At 40.3% G+C, this 20,940-nt stretch overlaps 1 protein-coding gene across 1 annotated transcript in view; it reads left to right on the forward strand.

Moving 5' to 3' along the window:
* Nucleotides 1-18,047, forward strand: part of ARMC9 (armadillo repeat containing 9) — a gene marked incomplete at its 5' end in the record, with an annotated part of 69,553 nt that extends 51,506 nt beyond the window's left edge. The window contains 6 exons of the mRNA XM_080623996.1: nt 388-492; nt 1,666-1,781; nt 6,400-6,521; nt 9,606-9,738; nt 14,429-14,601; nt 17,944-18,047. Of these exons, the coding sequence (XP_080480122.1) occupies nt 388-492; nt 1,666-1,781; nt 6,400-6,521; nt 9,606-9,738; nt 14,429-14,601; nt 17,944-17,966 (672 nt within the window). The 3' untranslated portion in view covers nt 17,967-18,047. The remainder of the gene's footprint in view (nt 1-387; nt 493-1,665; nt 1,782-6,399; nt 6,522-9,605; nt 9,739-14,428; nt 14,602-17,943) is intronic.
* Nucleotides 18,048-20,940: the final 2,893 nt, after the last annotated feature.

A 20,940-nucleotide genomic window follows, 5' to 3' on the forward strand; every position in this document is an offset into this window, starting at 1 on the left:
TGTGTCTCTTCAGACTACGTGCAATTTTCTATAGAGATACTAATGACTGAGATTTTTCCTGAGCCTCTATTAGGTCAAGCAAGGAATAGTTGTCTGAAGCAGAAATTTGAAGAACAACTTCTAAAATGCATACTGTACATTTTGGCATAGCCTGAGTGGAAAAAGTGGTGGGTTTTTTTTCTTCTCCCAGGATTCCGTCATTTCTGGTTATATAAAAAATTTAGGTGAGTGTGTCTTTAGATGTCTGCTTTTTTGGTGTAAAATGCTTGTACATTACCACTTATATGAGCAGTGCATATCATCAAAATTACTACTGAAGTGAGAACTAAATTTGAACTAAAAACCTCCTGTAAACTGGCTCAAATAACATGCATGTTGCTCTGGCAGGAGGATCATGACATCATGGAGGCTGATCTGGACAAAGACGAGGTTTTGCAACCTCAACTGGGAGAGCTTACAGGAGAGAAGCTGCTAACAACTGAGTACTTGGGAGTGAGTACCACTCATTAGGATCTTCAAATAAATTATTTTGCTGGATTAAGTGTTCAATTTCAGTCATTTCATCACTTTCTAAAATAATTTCTTCGATCTGTTGCTGAAAGAGCTGGGTTCTACCTGCATAGCAGTCCAGGTCTTTTTACACATGCTGTTTAGATGAAGTAGAATAAGCTTGAGAAAGGTTCACAGAAGGTGGTAAGTCTGTGGCTTAATAATAAGCTAAAGGCAGCCTTAGGGTTCTAGTGCTACATCAGTGATGCTGTGAGCACACAAAGCAACGTGCTGAGCAAGGTAATAGTGGAACACTCTACTGGTCTAAAATGATTTTGACAAAAACTTGGGGAAAAGAAAAGTTGAAAAGTTAACTGCTCCTGGAGGTGTTATTCCAGATCAAGTATTTTATGTCTTACCTCAAGCAGCAAAGAGCCATTAAGTAAAAAAGCATAAAGTTTGCATGAATGCCATTTAGTGTGCTGTGACTAATTTGAGATGTTCAGAGGGATGGAGCACCTCTCCTATGAAGACAGGCTGAGAAAACTGAGGTTGTTCAGCCTGGAGAAGAGAAGGCTCCAGGGATACCTTAGAGCAGCTTCCAGTGCCTGAAGGGGCTGAAAGAAATCTGGAGAAGGAGTTTTTTACATGGGCATGTGGGGATAGGACAAGGGAGAATGGCTTTAAACTGAAAGAGGGTTCATTTAGATTAGCTATTAGGAAGAAATTCTTTACTGTGAGGGTGGTGAGACACTAGAAAACAAGTTGCCCCAAGCAGTTGTGGATGCCCCATATCTGACAGTGTTCAGTGACATGTTGGATGGGGTTTTGAGCAACCTGCCTGTGCAGGCGGGGTGGAACTAGATGATCTTTAAGGTCCCTTCCAACCGAAACCATTTTATGATGCTCTGGCAAATGTGACTGTATGTCTTCTGGACCTCAGAATCCACAGGTCTGCCAATGCTGATGATGGAAATGTGACCCAAGATGAGATGTCATGGAAAGGCCTACAGTGATTCTGGGCAGCACTTTAACTAGTGACATTAAAATGCAGCTTAAGTTTCTGATGCAATACTCCGATAGAATTTTCTCTAAGGCTCCATTTATCTGTTTTTCAACTGCATTCTCTTCTTGGTCCCCCTTTCCCATCTCATTTCTTTATTTTCTGTGTATCAGATAATGACTCATACTCCAAAAACCAAGAAGAAGCTGTTTCCTGGTGTCCATCAAAGTATAGATGAGCCTCTTCAGAGACCTGTGACGCCTAGTTATCACAGAACTGTATACCCACTGTAAGTCCAAACAAATGAGACCAAGTTGGATTCTTTTAGAGCGACTTAAAAAAAAAAACCAAAACAAAACAAAAAAACAACAACAAAAAAAGCCTGATAAATACACAATCCACTTTCCCTACCTAAAAGTGCATTGCCATTGTCATTCCTTAAAGATATCTTCAAAAAAAGAAAGGAGAGGAATACTGTAAGCAGAGAAAGGTCCATTGGCTGAGGTTGATACTTAAAATAGTTAACTATTTTTTTTATGTTTACTGATCAGTTTTATTTAGATTTGCGTTATATCCTGTGTGTTCACAGTCCTTTCATCTTCTGATAATGTATTCTACTGGTAAATTGCATGAAGTGTCTAAACCGCCTGTGATCTTCCACTTTATAAGCAAGAAAGTATATATCTCTGGGGAGAGTTGCTAGCCACTCATAAGAGGACAGATTAAAAAGAAAATGGGAAGGCAAAAATCTTGTTATGTTGGATTTTCTGCTTTGGGAGAAATATATTTTCCAGCAAGAGGGTGTGTGACACCTTGCTCTTGGTGTGATTTGGGTCAGAGATAGAAGGTTGGATTGAAAATGGAATAAAGAAATCTTACAGTATAGAGCCTTGAATATGCTCTGCCTTCTGTTACAACAAATATAGCTTAATTTTTGAAATGAGGCTTCTCCTTTTCACTGTCCTGAATGAGGAAATAAAATACCAATGAGAGCTCAAATTTAAATTTATTTAGTTTTTACTTTCAGTTGCATACAGTTTTGGATTTGATCAAATCCAGGCAGCTACAAAACAGGCAGCAGTTTATCATGAGATTTTAATGTTTTCATTTCCGCAGACATTTAAGCTGAGAGACTACAAGCCACTCTAACCAAGTATAGATAATAGTACTCCAAAGTCATGGTATTGGTATAGCCAAGTACGTTAAAATGAATGGGTAACCTGAAATACAACATTGTAATGAAGTTAGAATGTAGAGGCATTTCTTAGAAGAATGTATTAGTCCTGAAGACTGTCCCATGTCATCCCCTCTGCCACTCCTTGCTTTCATATTCATATTTTCTACTTCTTAAAATACATTTGTTCCTCATTTTAGTGTGGAAGATCTCTCTCTCTCTCTCTCTCCTTTCTTTCTTCAGAAAAGAGCATTTGGCTAAACCAGGGCACATTTGGAGTTTTTACTTTGTGTCCTTCCTCACAGTGGTCAACTTTTGCACTGTTATAATATTCACTGCTTTTGCAAGCCTCTCCCAATATATTAAATGCGTCTGTTTTTGTGTAAGAAGAAAACAACAACTAATTAATATAAGCTTACATTAGTAGCACAGTGATTATCTAATCACTGCTAGTCCTCCAGTCCTCCAAAAGAACTGCAAGCCTTAAAAAAAAAAAAAAAAAAAAAGAGGCTGATACATGACTAAACATACAGTGCCACTTTTCTGCAGGGTCAACATTACCAAGTTCAAGTCCCACTTTACCTGCCAGTATTTTGCCCATGGTGGGTTAGGAGACCTGGGCCAATTCTGTGGAATTGGCTGTTGGGGTAGCCTTAGGACTATTTAGAAAGCATTTTTCAGAAGCAAATCTTAGTTACCATCACAGTGTCTAACCATTACATTCCTGCTCTATAAGTGGAGGGAAAAACAAGCTTGTGAAAATGAAGTGACTCACATGCAGGAAGTCAAAAAAATAAAAGCCACTTCCCCAGGCTTGCTATTATTTTCCTGGTGCCACGTAGCACACTGCTATTTATGCATCAGAAATAATCTCTAGAAGTGATTGTGTGCATCTCTACTACCACCGTCTACCCAGGCAGTACATTTACTTAACAGTATCCTGAGATACCAAGTGATGCTAGTTCCATATTTTGTCAAAACTTGAATCTCCTTACGAGCAACTGTGCAGTTCATGCGTCTGCAAGATGGCTTCAGGTCACTGCTGGACTGTCATAACTCCAGCCAGCAACTAAGTACCACACAGCCACTCACTCATTCCCTGCAGTTCCTATACTGAGCATGAGGTTCTATGGTATGGAATAGTCCTTTGGCTAGCTCAGGTCTGGAGTCTTGTCTCAGCTCCCTCCCAGCTTCTTGCGTCCCTCAGTGCTGGCAGAGCATGGGAAACTGAAAAGTCCTTGATTAGAGTAAGCCCTGCTCAGCAGCAACTAAAACATCAGTGTGTTACCAGCATTATTCTCAGAGTAAATCCAAAACCACAGCACTGTACCAGGTACTGGGAAGAAAATTAACTCTATCCCACTGAAACCAGGGTAGTATCCACCCCTTATTCCATACCCACCATGCCCAGGTCCCACACATTCCAATACACCACCCCCTTTCCTGGTCTTTTGATATAGATATGCAGATACTGTTCCGTCAGTCTGTGGGCCGTCCCTATAAAGCATCTGTTGAGTTCATTTAGTCCATGAGTTGGTCTCCATCTTTCATAACAGTCTTTCAGGGCAGAAAGATGGTGTGTGGTTTTGGATTGTTGCATGCTGAAGCCAATTCTGATTCTATCACTGCTACTCTGATCCAGTTTCATCAAAATGTATTCTTCACTAATCTGGGTGGTTTTTACTGTAATACCCTTGATACAGCAATCAAAATAGAGTCAGGTTCAGGTCCCTGAATCCAGAGTGCTACAAGGTGTCCAGTGCAGTGATGTGCATATAGCCACCACAAAAGTGATGATATTCAGCAATTAATGTCATACAATTTAATTCATTGGCTATTCTCACCCTAAAGTCAAGTCCCCTTGAGGTATACATCAGAATTCCCTATCCTCCTGCAGAACCATGCTGGTTCTGGTAGCTTTGTGTCTAAAAGACTTGTTAGTTTGATGATATAAAACAGTCTTTACAGATTGCTTCACTAGGGAGGAAAAATGCAAACAGCAGAAATCCAACATAGTGAAAATATGTGAAAATTAATTTCCTTCCTACTCTGGCCTAATGGTAGAAATAATGTGACTGTTTGGGGCTCCCATGTTGTAAGGAATCATGAGATATCACCCTGAATGAGAAGTTTGTAGTTTGTGTCTAATTTGTGTGCAAGAATACTACAGTAAATAGATGAAGACATTCTTGAACTAAATTTTACAACAGAAAAGGACAAGCTTTGATGGCTTTTATGCTGTTCTAATTTTAGTGTGAATTCATTTACTAAAATGAGGAAATACTGTTGTAGAAAGCCATGCAAGAGGAGAACAATAAAACTGACCAAATCTTAGCTGCCTTAGTTTGAAAGCAGTATCTGAACTAAATGTATTTCATATTCTAAATAATTTAAGTGGTTTGTGTTTGTATTGGATGAAATGGCATGAAAAATGACAGACTTTTGCCTCATATGCAGCTTATCTACCCGGGGATAATCCAGGACAGTTGATCCGAATTATCTGAAGTTTTGGACTCAGCAGAGTAAACTACATTGAAAATTTGTGTAAATGCTTGCATTCAGAATTGAAGAGAATAGAACTTGTTTGAAGTTCTTCTTGTGAGACTTGATGTAACATACTGCATTTTAAAAACATCGTGAAAGAGGAAACAGTTGATGGAGATACTATAATGTAATTCTTTGAGCTGTTGGTTCATACCTCCAAAAGAAGGGGAGGAAAGGGGTAGAGTGAATATCTAGTGCTGAATAGAAGTATTCACACAGAAAATTAATGCAGAATAGCTACTGCACATGTAGCAGATATTCCATGCTAATTTTTCTATGACTTCCCAGTGCAGAAAAGGCTCTAGTTACTTCAAATGAATTGTCATGAGATCCCAATATAGACACGCTCTTGCTGTATGGAAATACTGGAAAATTGCCTTTTTTTTCTTTTTTTTTTTTTCTCTCTCCTCTTTTTTTTTTTTTCCCCTTCTCTGTAAAGACTCACTGACTGAGATCACTCAAGGGGGACTGAACTACTTAATATTCTGCAAGCTGTTTCCTTAGAAACTGATTTAGCTCTGAAATCATTAACTGCCTCGTTGGACTGTGTCCTTTCTAACTAGAGATATAATCTAGTTACCCTAACCTGATATTGGACAGGGAGACTTTCTGCGTCTGCCGACTTATTTTCACACACTTTTCACACCTCTCTTGCTGTGTTTTATTTCGTATTACTAAGCAGTCTTGACCCTGTTCTGTCCTTCCGCTACTTCAGTTTTTCATTGGTCAACCTCACTTGGGAAATCAACAGTTCTATTTCTTATCTACTTGTTTTAAATCTGTATTACATACTGCTCTGTAAAGCAAAATCCTTGTAATATTCAGAAGCAAATCTTAAATCCTTGAAAAAGCTGAGTATTGAAGACCTCTCAGCCGCACTGCTACAGGCTTTTTCTTTTAAGTCCTGCTGCATTTTGGGTCTTCAGGCTGCAAGGAGTTACGGTTTCCTTTCCTTGACTCTTTTATTGCAGCAGAAAAAAGTATTAATTTCAAATATGTTTGTATCACCTGGTTTGGGGGAGCTGCAGTCATGCAGTTATGTCCTTAGTACTAGTTCGCAACATGAAATACAAAATAATGTCAATATCTTCTATGTCATTGCAGACAATTAGAAAAAATTAGAATTTACTGTCATGCAACTTTTTGTGCTGCAAGCATTTTTCACTCTGCATTCTCCTTTCTCCTCTAGGCCAGAGAATTATACCAATTCTTATCATGATAGGGATGAGAAGCTGCAATCCCTGCCAAGTGATCATTCTTCCACTTGTGGGAGCACGTCCAGCATTTCTGACCTCTGCGTTTCCCCTTCATGTAAGGATATTCTGTGGATGCTGCTGTTAACTGTGGCTGTCTTTCTTGACTGGGACAGGCATTTGCGGCTTAGCTTATGTGCTGTAGATTTGTTGTTTTTTTAAATGCAGCCTTGGAACCGGCCTTCCATTTGTCGACCCTGAGGCGTTCTGCAAGACCTTGGGCACACAGTTGGATTTTGGCTTGAGCTAAATAAATGGCTACAGAAGATAATGTGTGGTCAACAGAGACCAATAGTCTGACTTGCCTCACTCCATCTTGCTTCCTGCGGAAGTGCCAACTATCCTACCCAGGGCTTCCAATATGCAAAGTATACTGTATCTCCGTGATGCCCTCTGCCTAGGGAAAGAGCTGCAGCCCAGAGACAGTGCACTTCCCAACAGGCAAAGCCCCTTCCTTGATCAAATATACCCTTGTTTGGATCTAAATGAATCACTGTCTGCTGGCACCTGCAGGCTCTGTTGGCTAGACCTCTGTATTAAAGTTGAAGGCAGCTGCAGTTATCTGCTTAGATTTGCAACTACATTCAAACCATTAAAGGTTGTGGAGGATGTGAAGCCCTGTGCTGTATAGCTATGTTGTGGGTGGTGCTTCTAAAGCTTCTGTCCTTGCAACTTAAACTGAAATGAATAGAAACTCAGCTGGACCTGAGAACTCAGAAATATGATGGAATTTACAAGGTTATAGCCTTCTGAAATACTTTATTTTTGAACTTCTGATATCCACAGGAACATGGAACTTCAGATGTAGGAGTTTCAGCCTTCTTGCAGGGACTCATTAACATTTCCAATTAGGGATTTAAGGCAAAATGTTCTGCAGTCTTAGATAAAGGATCTTGCAGTATATCCGGTACAGAATTATTAATAAGTTCAGACAAAGCATGCCTTTACTTTGGTGAAAAACATGCTTTGAAGCAGTAAAGGAATAGCATACTTTTCGCTCTCTCTTTCATTTTTTTAAATTTCCTAGAGGAAATGAAAAGGATTCTGAGAAAAGTAACCAAGGTCTTACAGGCAGGAATTTGCTTGTGTAATGCCTAGAGCTGATAAATATAACATGCTGAATGAAAGCCATATGATAGAAGCAGGTGAACCTCTTGTTCAAGATGGGCACTTGGTTTCTCACTGTTGTGTGGGAATGAGAGCTGCGGTCCTCTCCTCAAGCCTCCCTTTGCACAGTAGCACCTCGAGTATAGCTGAGCCCATTTTACGGGGAGGTTAACTGGCCAGGGTCAGCAACTTGGAACAGGAGAGGTTGCAAACTAATCAAAAGCATGCTGACTTGACAGTTTTCCTATATAGAAGGCAGGGGGAAAACAGCATGTTACCTGTTTTCAGTCAAAATTATGTGCAGATAGGTACTAATCAGAGTACTAGATTATACTCCAGTAGAAAAAAAAAATAGAATATATATACAGCATATTGCAAATTTATATGCATTATACATGTAAAAAGACAAATAATTTGCGAGTGTGGCAGAGACAATTCTTCCTAGCACTAATCCAGGCTATAAGGCAACAGTAGGCTACTTGAAAGATTGCCATAGGCTTGTTTTAGGTTTTTGCAAGTAGCCAGTGAACTACATGCTTGTCTTTCTTACCTTTTGGGATTTAGAAATCTGGAGTAGGAGAAGAGAAGAGAAAAGAGAGACTGCACTGCTGGATCCCTGGTTGTTCATGTCAGTGACAGTGCTTTCATTCTGTATAATGATAATTGGAATGAATCTTTGGACATCCCCTGTTTTCCAAAAGGTGGTGGGTTTTGTAATTTTTAAATTGGAAAGGCTTTAATTTAAGACAATTGAAAATGAGCCCTTTCTCTTCTAGTGCCTTTTTAAGATATGGCAGGGAACAGTACATAACAAAAAGGTGTAAAAATAATTGTGCTGTATCAAGGGATTGTCATCATGCTCTGCCGAACATATTTGCTGTGCAATAAATATGCAGTTTATTGAGTTCTGATCTTAGTCTGATGGTGATTATGCAGTACTAGGAACCTGCTCACTTCAGAATATGTGTTATCTAGCATCACGTGAATACTTTGGGATTCAGAGTTTCATGCAGTCACATCGTGAAATGAATAATAACAGACCAAGAGTGGAAAACAGAATAAAAGCTTTGTGTGAACAGTTAGTATCATCGAGGTCATCTCAAGGAAGATAAGTTTAGCCTCAAGAAGCTTTGATCTTCTTTTGTTTTATAAAAATGAGAGCAGTTCTTAATGTCCTCCATAGCTGGATATATTCAGCTGTTCTTGAGTCAGTCTGATTTTGTCTGATTTTCATCACTTTGGTAAAGAATCAATAATTCTGGCTCTTTCTGTTTTGTATCCTGTGAGCAGAAAACTTGTGGACTAAAGATGAACCCTGGTCATCTTACTATACTTACTATGCTGAATATCAGACAGAACACGCACTGGGCAGCCAAATGCCTGTCTGAAAGTAACCTGATTTGTATCCATATCAGCATGTGAGACCAGATAGGATGTCAGCCTGTCCTGAGCATGGGAGGAATGGAGCTAGGAATTTTCCCTAAACTTTTACTGAACTTGCACGTCTTGGTAGCCTTTCGTCTCTTGGCAGACTGACCGTCCTTCCCGTCTCCATTAGTGCAAGGCAGAAAGTGAGGCATCTTGAACAAATGTAATAGACCTGAAGTCTGACAGAAGTGTAAAATGCTGGTTTTTGTTCACAGTGGCTGCCTATCCTACTATGTATATGTACATACAACTGCAAGTGGTTACATTCCTGTGGCTTTAATGAGATATTAGGATTAGGAGGTCATTAGCTGATATACGTTAACTGATGGTCTGCATGCTACTAGCCTATTGTGAATGCTTTGAAAATGATCCAAGTGTGTTTTACTTTCCAACTGCAAAGGGCTGGAAATGTGCACACTTGCAGCTGGCTTGGCTCAGCTCATGAGCTATAATGCACTCTGCCATGCTAATGCAGTAGCCTGCTATTATCTCAAGGTTTCCTTCATATAGCAGGAACTGTGTCTTTAGTAAATTTGTAAAGAGACAACTCCTCACTGAACTGTGTTTTGTTTGTTTTTTGTTTTGTGTTTTTTTTTTTTTTTAGTAGCAGTTGAAATTAAGTCATCTAGAGAATTCTCTTCAGGCCATAGAGTGGACCGAAGCATCTCAGATGGTGACAATATCTTGTCTTCCCGATCTACTGACTTTGCCCAGGATGAAGTAAATGGCCAATCACATAGGTATGATTTATGCAGAGGAGTATCTAAAAGTGCAAGAGGAGTCTGAAAGGACTTACCAGCTAATTCCGTGCTGCTGTAAAGACAATCTGTTAAGTCATTTGATGTATGATGTAGTCTGGTCTGAGACAGCTGTGATGGTGCTTGCCAAACAAAATACCCTTAATTGTGCCAGAGGCAGCTGTTCAATTCCTAAGCATCTGGTCCAAAATGGGAGAAATTTCAAGCAAGACATTATTAATGAACTTCACATGTATGCACAATGCAGTGTTCTGCAAATAAAACTTCCTGATTGCTTCCTTAGATGACTTGACTCTAACCCATGAAAAATCATTTATTAGTAAAGAAACAGGTAGGATTGTGGGAACAGGGCAGGAATTAACTTGCAGGAGGAAGAAAAATTAAGCATTTAAGTGGATTCAGAGAGTTTAAACATGCTGAGTTACTAGCATGGCTGACCAGAATCCCCAGTTTATCCTCTAGACAGGTATAGCAAGGGAGCAATATTATGAGTTCTCTCAGCAATGGGTTTCAACTCTTCTTTGAAACAATTTCTGTCAAAAGAAGATGAAAGATCCTTCCTCTCCTTCTCCTGTTCATACCTTGACCCCTCTGTGAAGCCTTTGTCATATGTAGGACTGTGATGTTATATCTTGGATGGGAACTAGGAATTCATTAGCAATTGGCCCAAGGTTTACCAAAGTTTTTCAGGGCTTGCATGTATCCTTCAGACATTAACAGCTTTTTCCTATAGCTAATTTGATTGGGCCAACTTTTAAACAGTGAGTGTAGAGAAATTATAAAAGCACGTACATTCCAGAAATAAAACACAGAACGGGTGGAGATGTGTTTAAGGAAAGGTTTTACCAATTCTTTATGGACCTAATTTTTCAAAGTGCTTAGCTATTTGTGTTTAGCACTTCTGAAAATTGGACTCTCTGCTTAGAGTTTTGTTTCCTTCTGGCCTACAGATGCCTGTGTGTGGTTTTGGGGTGTTTTGTTTTGGGGGGGTTGGTGTGGTTTCATTTGGGTTTTGGTTGTGTGTTGGTTTTTTTGGTTGGTTGGTTGGTTTGGTTTGGGGTTTTTTTTGTTTGGTTTTTTTGTTTTTTTTTTTTTTTTACCCCCAGTTGTGCTGTTTCCATGGTGACATCTGAGTCGTTATATGTTGTCAACTAATCATCACTGATTAGCAGCTGAAATGCCTAGTAGTCATGGCCCCATCCCAGCATTATGGTTTTGTTTCTGTTGCCTGTCCTAACAGTAGCCAAGCACATATTACAAATGAGAATTTTATGGTCAAATTGCTTGCTTTGTGATGGAGAGATTATTTTTCAGGCCTTGGCTTGCAAGAAGCAAGCTAAATTGGTAGCATCTTTCCCCCACCTTGGTGAGAGGCTTTGCTTCTATACAGTCATAATCTATTATTAAAAAGATATGTCTTCCGTAATTTTTAATTTTTCTTCATAAATGTATGTCTAAATCTCACTAATAGATAGATCTCTAACTGAAGAAACAGGCACAGTATCCTGCAAGAGAAGATAGTGTCTTTTCATTGCGTGCTTTCTTAGCATGCATACAGTAATTTGTATTTACAAATGCAGCCTCAAGTTACGGATATGGGAATGCAGCCATTCACAGTCCAAGCACAGGGGTTCCTGTGTCAAGGTCTTTTGTTAATATGTTGGTGTTGAAATAGCTGGACGTGCCTTTTCATTCTTTCATTCATGGAAGCATACTTTAATTTGTTTGCAAAACAAACAGAGCAAATATATCTCTGCTTTGGTCATAGTTTTGACCGCTGTAAGAGGTGTGTCCTTCCTACTAGGCAAATACCAAGACCTTCCTAGAAGAGGTATGTATGAGAAAAAGAGGGATGAATTATGGTCACTGCTATATCCCCTCTTCCTTAGCAGTATAGACTGGGAATTTAACTGCACAGAGATCAGTGAAATTACGCTAAGTCAGTCTGAGAGAAGAATGAGACCCTAGTAGTGGCATGTTTATTGTGGTTCTTTCCACAGGCAGAAATGATTGTTATAGCTGATACATGTCAGACTGGCAGCTGCCCCTGAATTGCTATTCTCTGCTGCATTTTAATAATGTAAGAATATAAATTTGTTGTGCTTTTTAGCTAATCAAGACTGAATTTGTAATAGACTTGAGTTTACAATTGTGGCTGGCTGAAAAAGCCTGTATCTTTTTATTTTTACATAAAGGGCTTAAACTCTACAAGGCCTTCTTAGGTCTCTAATGGTCTTGGTTTTCTGCTAATCTGGTAAAAATCTGATTTTCTGCTAATCTGGTAAAAAGTCCAAATGTGTTTCAATTGGAGAAAATGGTCCAAGTCATCTTTGTATGTTCAAGTCCTGTCATGTCTCCCGGTTGAATATTCCCAGTGTCAGTCTGTCGTGTGCTTTTTTACACAGTTATTTCTGGTTTTGCAAGTGAACAGTTTTCTTTCTTCTCAATGCAAATGTAGGTTTCTATGTGAGTTTGTTGCAGATTGAGCTTTTTTATTTGGTTCGTTTTTGGGGTTTTTTTTTAGTTTGTTTGAGCACTTGTTCTCAAATTACCACACCTTGCTGTAAAGGACTCCTTTACGAAATACTGTGGAGCATTTTCTCACAGTTAGATTTTGCTGCTTCTTTCTTCATCTCATCAGTTTCTAAGGGATGCCAAATAGCAGTTTTCTGTGTTATTCTGAGGATTAGTTCTTTTCTGTTGATCTCGGCCTGTTTATTGGTATAGTAAAAGATGAGGTGGTTCTGTGGCACCTGGGCACATCGAGACCAAGATCTGCTCTGCGCCTTGCTAGAAAAGCAGCAGTTTTGTTTTGCTCTGGGGTTTGGGTTTGTGGTTTGGTTTGTTTTTTTTTTTTTTCAATTTTATAGTGTTTGGTACCAGCTTATTTTATATAATCCTTTCCTGAAGAGTTTGCAAAGGTGTGAGCCATCTGTGTGACCACTGTGTGACCCTTTGGCACAGTGACTACTCTTTGGTATAGGTGACTGGTTGCATTACTTTATGCCTGGAGTGCTTACAGTCCATCTGGCCAGGTTACTGCAGTGGAACTCTGTGAAGATTACTGATGGCTATAAAAACACTTCTTAGTGTATGGGAATACAGATCCAGACCTTTGTTACCTATTGCTGAATAAAGAGGGAAAGAAAGCTTATTTATCACTCAAAAACTGTGGTGGTGAAGCTGTTGGTTCTTCCTTTTTTATCTGTGTTAGCATATTATAGTACATATAATGATTACCATGACAAGCAAAAGTGAATTGAAAACCCAGCTCTTGAACTAAAGTGAATAAAATGACAAAAAAACAGTAACAATGAGACTGGTTTATGGTGCGAGATATTTAAATATGTCTGTGGCCCACGGCTTGGGGTTTTATCTAGCCAATCTTAGGTTTTTGGTTTTGTTTTGCTAGTACCTCCTTTGAAATGAGACAAATGTAATACTTGCAATACTCAGAGACAGGTCGAGGACTGCTGAGATGGCTCTTAGCAGACATGCCAGTTAGCATGTCTCTGTCCTTAATAGTTAGCATGTACAAATGTAAAATAAGACAATTTGTTTCATTTAAAATACAAAAGGAACACTTGCTCAGATCTCCCTGCAAGGTGAAGCAGGGGTTTGAAAGGGCTAATCAGCCCTGACTAAGCAGCATTCCCAAGGGAGGAGGCAAGATTAAATGTCTTGAAAATCCTCCTAATCACCCTTTCTGATGGTCACAAAGGGTTCTTTTGATGGCGCTAATAACACGGGGACTTTCCATTTTAATCTCATCTTTAGATGGCACCTTTTTCCATCTCCTGCCTTTGGCTCTTCTATTTTCTTTTTAAATATGGTGAGTTTTTTTCGTGTAGCTGTTATTTCCGTTTAACCTTTTCTCCTTCTGAGAGAAAATTGACTCCCTAGAGCAAACATGAGTATAGATTCTGAATTACGTTAGAGACTTGCTGTTTCCTGGTAGCCTCAATTTTTGTACCTGGGAAAGAGTACTGATGCTGGGGGCAGGGAAGAGCAAAGTATCTTCACACAGTCATGGACTACATTTTAAAGAATGGTATTCTTGCTGCACAAGTAGACTGTGAAATAGCAGCAGCTGTTTTATGTTCTCAGTGTGAACAAAGGACCTGTGTGCTTAGGGAATATATTTCATAGATGCCATCACAGCTTTTTTGCTCTTTTGACAAAGCCTTCAGGGTGTTCTACAAATCTTACCACAGCTGGGAGCCAGGGAGGCTGCCTGTCTCTGCCAAGATTGTGACCTATACCTGGGACAAATAATAGCTAGTGCCATAAAAGGATGCATTCCTGTGCTGTAGCATACCTGTTTGTGCCTCAGATTGAGTCTCTGTGTGTGATAAATACAATGGAAAACAAGCTAAAGATCTGTTACTTATTTGCAAGGGACTTAACTGAACCTGTTTAATCCTGTTGTCCAAAGAACCGTGTTTGAGTAGGATAGACAGGTCGATAGAGCCAAGTTTAGAAGCAGCTCCCTGAATACATGCCCCAGGGCAGTACCTGTAGTGCCACTGTTCCTTTCCATTTGCAGTCTCCCTGAATTTTGATCAGTCTGTCATGCTGTCACAGCATGTACTGCAGGTTTCACTTGATTGCAGACTTATTATACATACATAATTCTCCATGCATTGCTAACCCTTTCCATCTCCTCCTACAGTGAGTTTCCCTCAGCCTTCACCAGCAAACCTAAGATCCCTCGCACTCCCGAAGTGCAGAGTGCCAGCCCTAGAAAGGGAAAGGTCCCAGCCATTGCTCCCCAGTTCTCTCAGTCTGGGCCCCAACACACAAGCCGTTCCAGCTCCTCAGGATCATCCACAAGGAGCAGACAGAGTAAGTGGAAAAAGTCATCATTCTGTGTGTCAGACCTTGGGGTGGGAATGGAGGGAGCACTGTAGTAGTTCTCCAGGAATGAAGTTGTATGCTACAAATGTGCCAGGAGTATATGACATTGTACTTGTCATCTGCAGGATATACAACCATGTAATTATATCCTGCTGAACACTGCTCCTATTTCCAGGCTGTGTGAGCAGTTAAAGAGACATGCTTTTTCCTGTATCTGGGTGGAGAAAAGTGACCCAAATTCTATGCTTCTACAATTCTGTGAATTCTCAGAAGTTTGGGGGGAAGCTTCTAGTCTCAGACTTCCTCTGGATTTCATTAGACCTTTTCCTTATCATTAGACACGTTTGCTCCACTCTTGTAAAGTGTTTAATGTTCTTCAGTTTGGATCCCTGGGTGTGTCTGCACTGCAACTGAATGTAGACCAGATGTCAGGCAGTTCGGAAGACAGGCGCAGGGCAGCCTCGTAAGGAGACAGCCAAAACTTGGTGTGCTGCCTGTGACAGTCATCATTCTGCTGAAGACTCGTATTTAAGAACCACATGGATGTCTCATTGCCTGAAGAGGTTTAAGCAGTACTAGTTTCCAGTGGGCTCAGAAGAGGTCTGTAACTTGAGGTCGGAGGGAAAGGATGGACGCTTGCTTTAAGCCAGCCAACACCTGCCCAAGAAAGCAGAAATGTTATCTCAGATGCTCTTACAACGTGTATGGTATATAAGCTGGGGGGAGGTTTGGAAGAAGAGAGAAGAAAGATGCGTTCTTCAGTAATTAGCATGATTTTTCCCTGGAGTGTGGGTAGGACTAGCTGGATTCATCAATGAAAATGGGAGGAGCTATGTGCTGTATATTCTCATTCCAAACATATTTGAAGAGGTTTAGTGATGATTATTTGATCATAATGCAACATCAGCTCTATTCTTTAGGTGTAACTTATCTTTAAACATTTCACAAACACATAGTAACTCATAGTACCTTACAAACCTTTGCAAAAAATTTGAGGTATGTGTATATCCTTAGCTCCTCATTACAGGCAGGGAAAATGAATCACAGAGAATTAAAATAACCTAGTAAATAAGCAATAGAACTGGAAAGAGCTTCCTAAGTCTTCTGTGTTATTCAGTAATTGTTGTTCCATACAGTTGCATGTATGGGGAGATGGGGTGGTTTACATTCAGGGAGTACAGGTGAGGCAATGGTAGGGAATGTCCTTGGCGGAGAAGGGAGGTTTTGACCTAGAGGGTACTTGCTTAAACAGTCCTATGCTTAGGTAATATTGCCAGCTTTTTTGGATTTACTTATGCTGCATATGCTGTGTGCTTTACCTCTGACATTTCTGTTTCCTGTGATAGCAGCACGGTTCTGCCCTGATTGAATGTGGTGTTAACACCCGAGAGTGTCCCTGTTTCCTCTTTCAGTTCATTTACAAAAGCACTGGCCAATTGAAAAGGAGAAAGCTCTGCTGAAGAAGGGAAAAGCATAGTGTGTGTGTGCACATAAATACTCCTCCGCATGTTCTAGTTTCTCCAGGACAGCTTAACACTCCTGGGTGCTGGTGTCCTATGGAAGATGTGACATACATATGTTGCTCTCAGAGGGCTCTGGAGAAAGTTCCTTTTCGATTTGCACAGTGTTTAATGTATTTTATCTTGAAATGGCATCAAAGCAGAGCATGATCAGAGTTGTGTATCGCTTAGGTTTCTCTGCTAATTCAGTATATAAGTCCGGACTCTTTGGCTCTTCTGACTTTTACTGGGTAGGATTTGGCCTACAACACACCTCTTAGCTGTATCTGTGCATCCTAAAGCTGAATGTATAATGGGCATCACATCTTACTATGTGTCCATTTAGCTTTTCTCCTGAGTTTCCTATTGGGGTTCCAGGTAATTGTTTACTATCTGCCCACAGATGCCATGAGACAGACTTGGTGTCAGCAATTGAATGTTAAACTCTTATCTTCCTGCTAAAAATAGCAAAGAAATGATTTTGCAAAAAAAGTCATCTGCAGTTCACGCTGTGTATGTGTCCTGCATTGCTCTCTGCTGTCACAGAGCACCTGTTAGTTACCATACATCTTGCGCAGGCTTTCACAGGCTTTTTGATTGGGAAAAGTGAGAGGAAGGTGATAAGGGCCAGATTTCAAAGGACTAAAAAGGGCTTTAAGCACTTGAGGTTCTCAAAGGTAATTCTGAGCTGTTACTTAAAGATGCAGGGAAAGCATCTGAAGCAGGTGAGCCCCTAATGATGTTTCCCTAGTAAAGCTCTGTGCAACTGTTCCTTTAATTTCCTAGCTGACTCATCTGTAAGTCAAAATTGTATCTGATGCATAGATATCAGCAATCAGTAGATTTCAGCAGTTGATGCCTCCCGTTTGCCTGCTGCATAGGTATGTAGGTTTTTACATATCAAGAGATTCCATCCTAGTGAAGCTTGTCTTTAGTTTGTGGATTTCTTGGTATTTCTCCAGAAATACAAGTTTTTATAGTAGATAGACATGATGGAAAAGGATTTGTTCTGATTGTACTTACTTGATGTGCTCACTTACCTTAGAGACACACGTTTAGCTTGCTTTTAATATTTATTATGGGTGTGTTTTCTGGAAATAAGTTGTTCTTACATAAACCTAGCTGGACTGTTCCTCTTGGCACTTGGTGTGTGTGGAATGCCTGAGGAATGCAGAGGAAGCACAGGTACAAGTGGAGCTGCAGTCCTGAGGCGAGATTCCTGCCTGAGATGTAGCCTGCTGCTGTTAGCTGAGCTCTAAAGTTGTACGTTAAAGCAAAATCAAGCTCCTCCAAATTAAATCAGCCATGCTGGGGTTTTCTGCGGATTCTACTTCCTAGCTGGTGCAGGGACAACACTGGCAGCATGGCTAGAGCATTTAGACTTTTTCAACTGTGCTTATGTGCCCCATGTGGACATAGTTGAATGGTTTAATCTACTGTGTTCCTTACTCTGCATCTGTTCCAAGCAATTCCGTGTGGGCATGTTGAAGCTGTTCGCAGTGTACCAAGTTCTGTCTAGGGCACAGTGGAGCCAGAGTAGTACAAAAATCTCTACCAGAGGAATGAGGAATGATTTTTATCAGGTGTGTCACTGGGCCCTGGTAACCCCCTGTTCCTTCACGAGTTCTTTCAGTGTCCCCTGCCAAATGGTTGCCATAAATACATTCTGCATTTTTTAAGTTGCAACATCAGTGGTTAAGGTGCCTTTCTGTATATTCTTTGTGGTGTTTGTGTCACTGTACAGGTTGAATAAGTGTTCCCTCAGGCAGCTCCTGTGTTGTAATAAATCCTGCTTTCAGCTGACAGATCCTTTCTTGCTGTTTTTCTGCAGGCAGCCAGTCATACAGGAAGTGAGAACAGTTCCTTTCCTCAAGAATCACCTGTCACATTGTTGAAGGACAGAGCCAGCTTCCCGTAATGAACTTTACTGACAACCTACTAAGAGGAGAGTGAGGTTATTGACATTGCATGGCGTATGCCTTGCACAGTGATTCAGGGATTATCTGATGGGATGCATCTGTTGTCATCTCTAAACCTGGCTAAGACAAGGGCCTTGTTATTACAATTCAAGGTCTTGGCAGCAGCCCAGGACTGATATGGAAGATGCATATAGTCCCAATATCTCCGATAGCTTACTTTAAAGTGACATTGCTACCTTGAGAAGAAACTCTTGCTCTCTGCCTTCTGTGTCAGAGTAAATGGCCTTTGGAGGCAGTATGTAATGCTCAGCAGAGACTGACCAAACAACGGTCTTTTTTACATACTGCTCACTGAACTTATTATGCCTTTGTGAATTAGTTGGGAGATACCTGTGTTCAAAGGATCTGAACTAGGAGGGAAAATGTACGCCATGTGTGCAGAGCCTTACTGCCTGGAGCAGTCTTGTGTGGAGCGAGTTCTGTGTTTGGCTACCAGAAACTGGAGAGAAAGTGTTTCATCAACTTCTGATTGACCTGTGGCAGTTGAAAAAAACTGCCAGTGCCCAAGGCAGCATCCATGCACACCACCATGATCAGCAGCTTTATCTGCAGCAGTCACTCCTACTATTTTTTCCTGTTTTTTTCTTAATTCTACTGTTAAACTTTTGTGGCATGAATAATCCTTTTTTTTTTTTTTTTTTTTTTCTTTTCCACTGAAGTGAAGAACTGGCTTTCTTCATTCAAAGAAACTGTGAGAATGTGAACACATCAGAAGTAACTTCCTCTTTACACATGGCTATGGACAATCTTCTTTGGTCTTTGTTGCCTTTTTTTATGTTCTTCACTTCTGAGTGATAACTGGTTATGACTTCATGGAATTTGTGCTAGTCTTCTGTGAATATGAAGTGCTGAATAGGCAAGAGAGATCAGAAAGCCTTCCACTAAATAAAAAAAAAGAGCAGTTAGTTCTTCTAGTGAATTACAAAGCTAGCGCTGTTTGTTATTCTTTCTCTCAAAAGTAACAGTGACCAGAAAACACTAAATTCTTCACTGGGGATTGGCTTTTCAGTAACATCGCCTCATGTGACAGAGCTGTTAGGACAACAGCAACAACTTTCCAGAACTGTGGTTTGCCTTGGAAGTTGGCTGCTGCTGAGGCAGACATGCACATAACACAGGCAGTGTATTTGCCATGGGCAGACTTCAAAAGCAAATACTTTAATACGTCCAAAAACAGAGAAGGTAAGGCTTTTGTTTTGGAGTTCCACCTTGAGAAACAAACAAGTGGACACAGCCTGAAAGGTATAGCAACTCCGGTAGTGATGCTACCTTCCCCTAGGGTAAAGATACGTAAAACCACCAACCATTTCCATAGCACCAGAAGAAAGCTTTATGCTTCTGATGAGACCTTGCATTGTGCCTCTTGGTATGTGGTGGCAACTGAAGAGCCAAGGCCATTTCCTTGTGTGATGTGGTTGCCATGAGACCCACCAAGGTCACTGAACTGTGTCAGATGTTTGCAGAAAGGGCTTCCATGTGCAAATTCAGGTAACCCCTTTGGATAATAGACTTTAAACTGAAATCAGGATATTCTGGAGGAGAAGACACCTCCCAGTTTAAAATCTAGTCTTATTAATGTGGCAGGGGCGATTTACTGCTCAGTAACTTCAGGGTCCTAAAACAAAGCAGGCAATGCTGCTTTAACTCCCAGACTACGTAGGACATAAAGTGATTATAGACACTTGATAGTTCCCGATGCATAGATCTCCATGCACGACAAAGAAATCACAGAAAATCTCTGACCTGTGCTTCAATTAATCCACTTCCTCTCAGAGCTGATAAACACAATAATGGAAAAATGATTCACAAAAGGGCAGTAATGGAAAGCAGCCATTGAAACTCACCTGGTGGTTTTCCAGTGTAGGCAGCTTTTCTTTTTCCTCTGAAATGCTGTCTGTTTTCTAACATTGTAATAGCAGTGGTCAGGTCGTTAACACTGACGTGCTAAGCACATTCATTTGCATGCACAGATAACACATAATGATCCAGTAGTTGAGTTTTATTTATTTTAGAGCAATGCTGAATTTCATGTTGGAGCAAATGTGATTCTCTGAGATGCAGAGCAGCAGCTCTTGAAAAGTGTTGATTGCAGACTGATTTTCTTTATTTGGAAGGACACAATACCAAACCTCACTGGCTTTACCATTAGTTGAGATCTAAATCACTTCACTCCTTCCAAGTCAGCTGAAGGTGGTTGATAGGTATGGCTACAACTGTTCCAGCAGATACAGGTTCATGAAAAACAAAATACATCTTGTAGAACTGGACTGAAAGGAGCAAGCTGAAGTTTACGTACTTGTGTGTTTGTTTCTTACTCAGGCCTATTGCAATGCAGAACTTTATATGTACGTTTTTCCATATTCTAATCCTAGATGTTTTGGAGTGTGAATATAGAGTTTGAAATAGTAATGCTTGAGAAACTTCGTTTTCCAAATACAGAGAAGAACTATGGATATGCTTAGAAATAAATTCTCAGCTGAGCAGTAATTTGAGAGGCCAGCAAAGTAATGTGTCCTCCTTTTCTCTGTCTTGTTCACAAAAAAAACCTGTGATGCCAGCTGGAAGGTTTTGAAGCTAATGAAAAATGTTGATTCTGCCTTTGTTAGTAGGACTCCAGTATTCAGGGTTGAAAGGTCCCCAGATGGAGGTCGGTAACACATACATAGCAAATTCTGCACCTCACTCCTAGAAGGTGTTAGGGGTTTTTTTGTGTATGCCATGTAGAGGTTGCTGCTAGATGCACCACTGCCCTGGTAAATTCATAATGGGGGCAGTGGAAATTGCCTGCCCGAATGAGAGGGAAGTGATTTTGCTTAAAGTGGCTGTGATTTTGTTTACAATGAGCAAAT

The sequence above is a fragment of the Psittacula echo genome, assembly GCF_963264785.1.
Source record: "Psittacula echo genome assembly, chromosome: 7".
NCBI lineage: Eukaryota > Metazoa > Chordata > Aves > Psittaciformes > Psittacidae > Psittacula > Psittacula echo.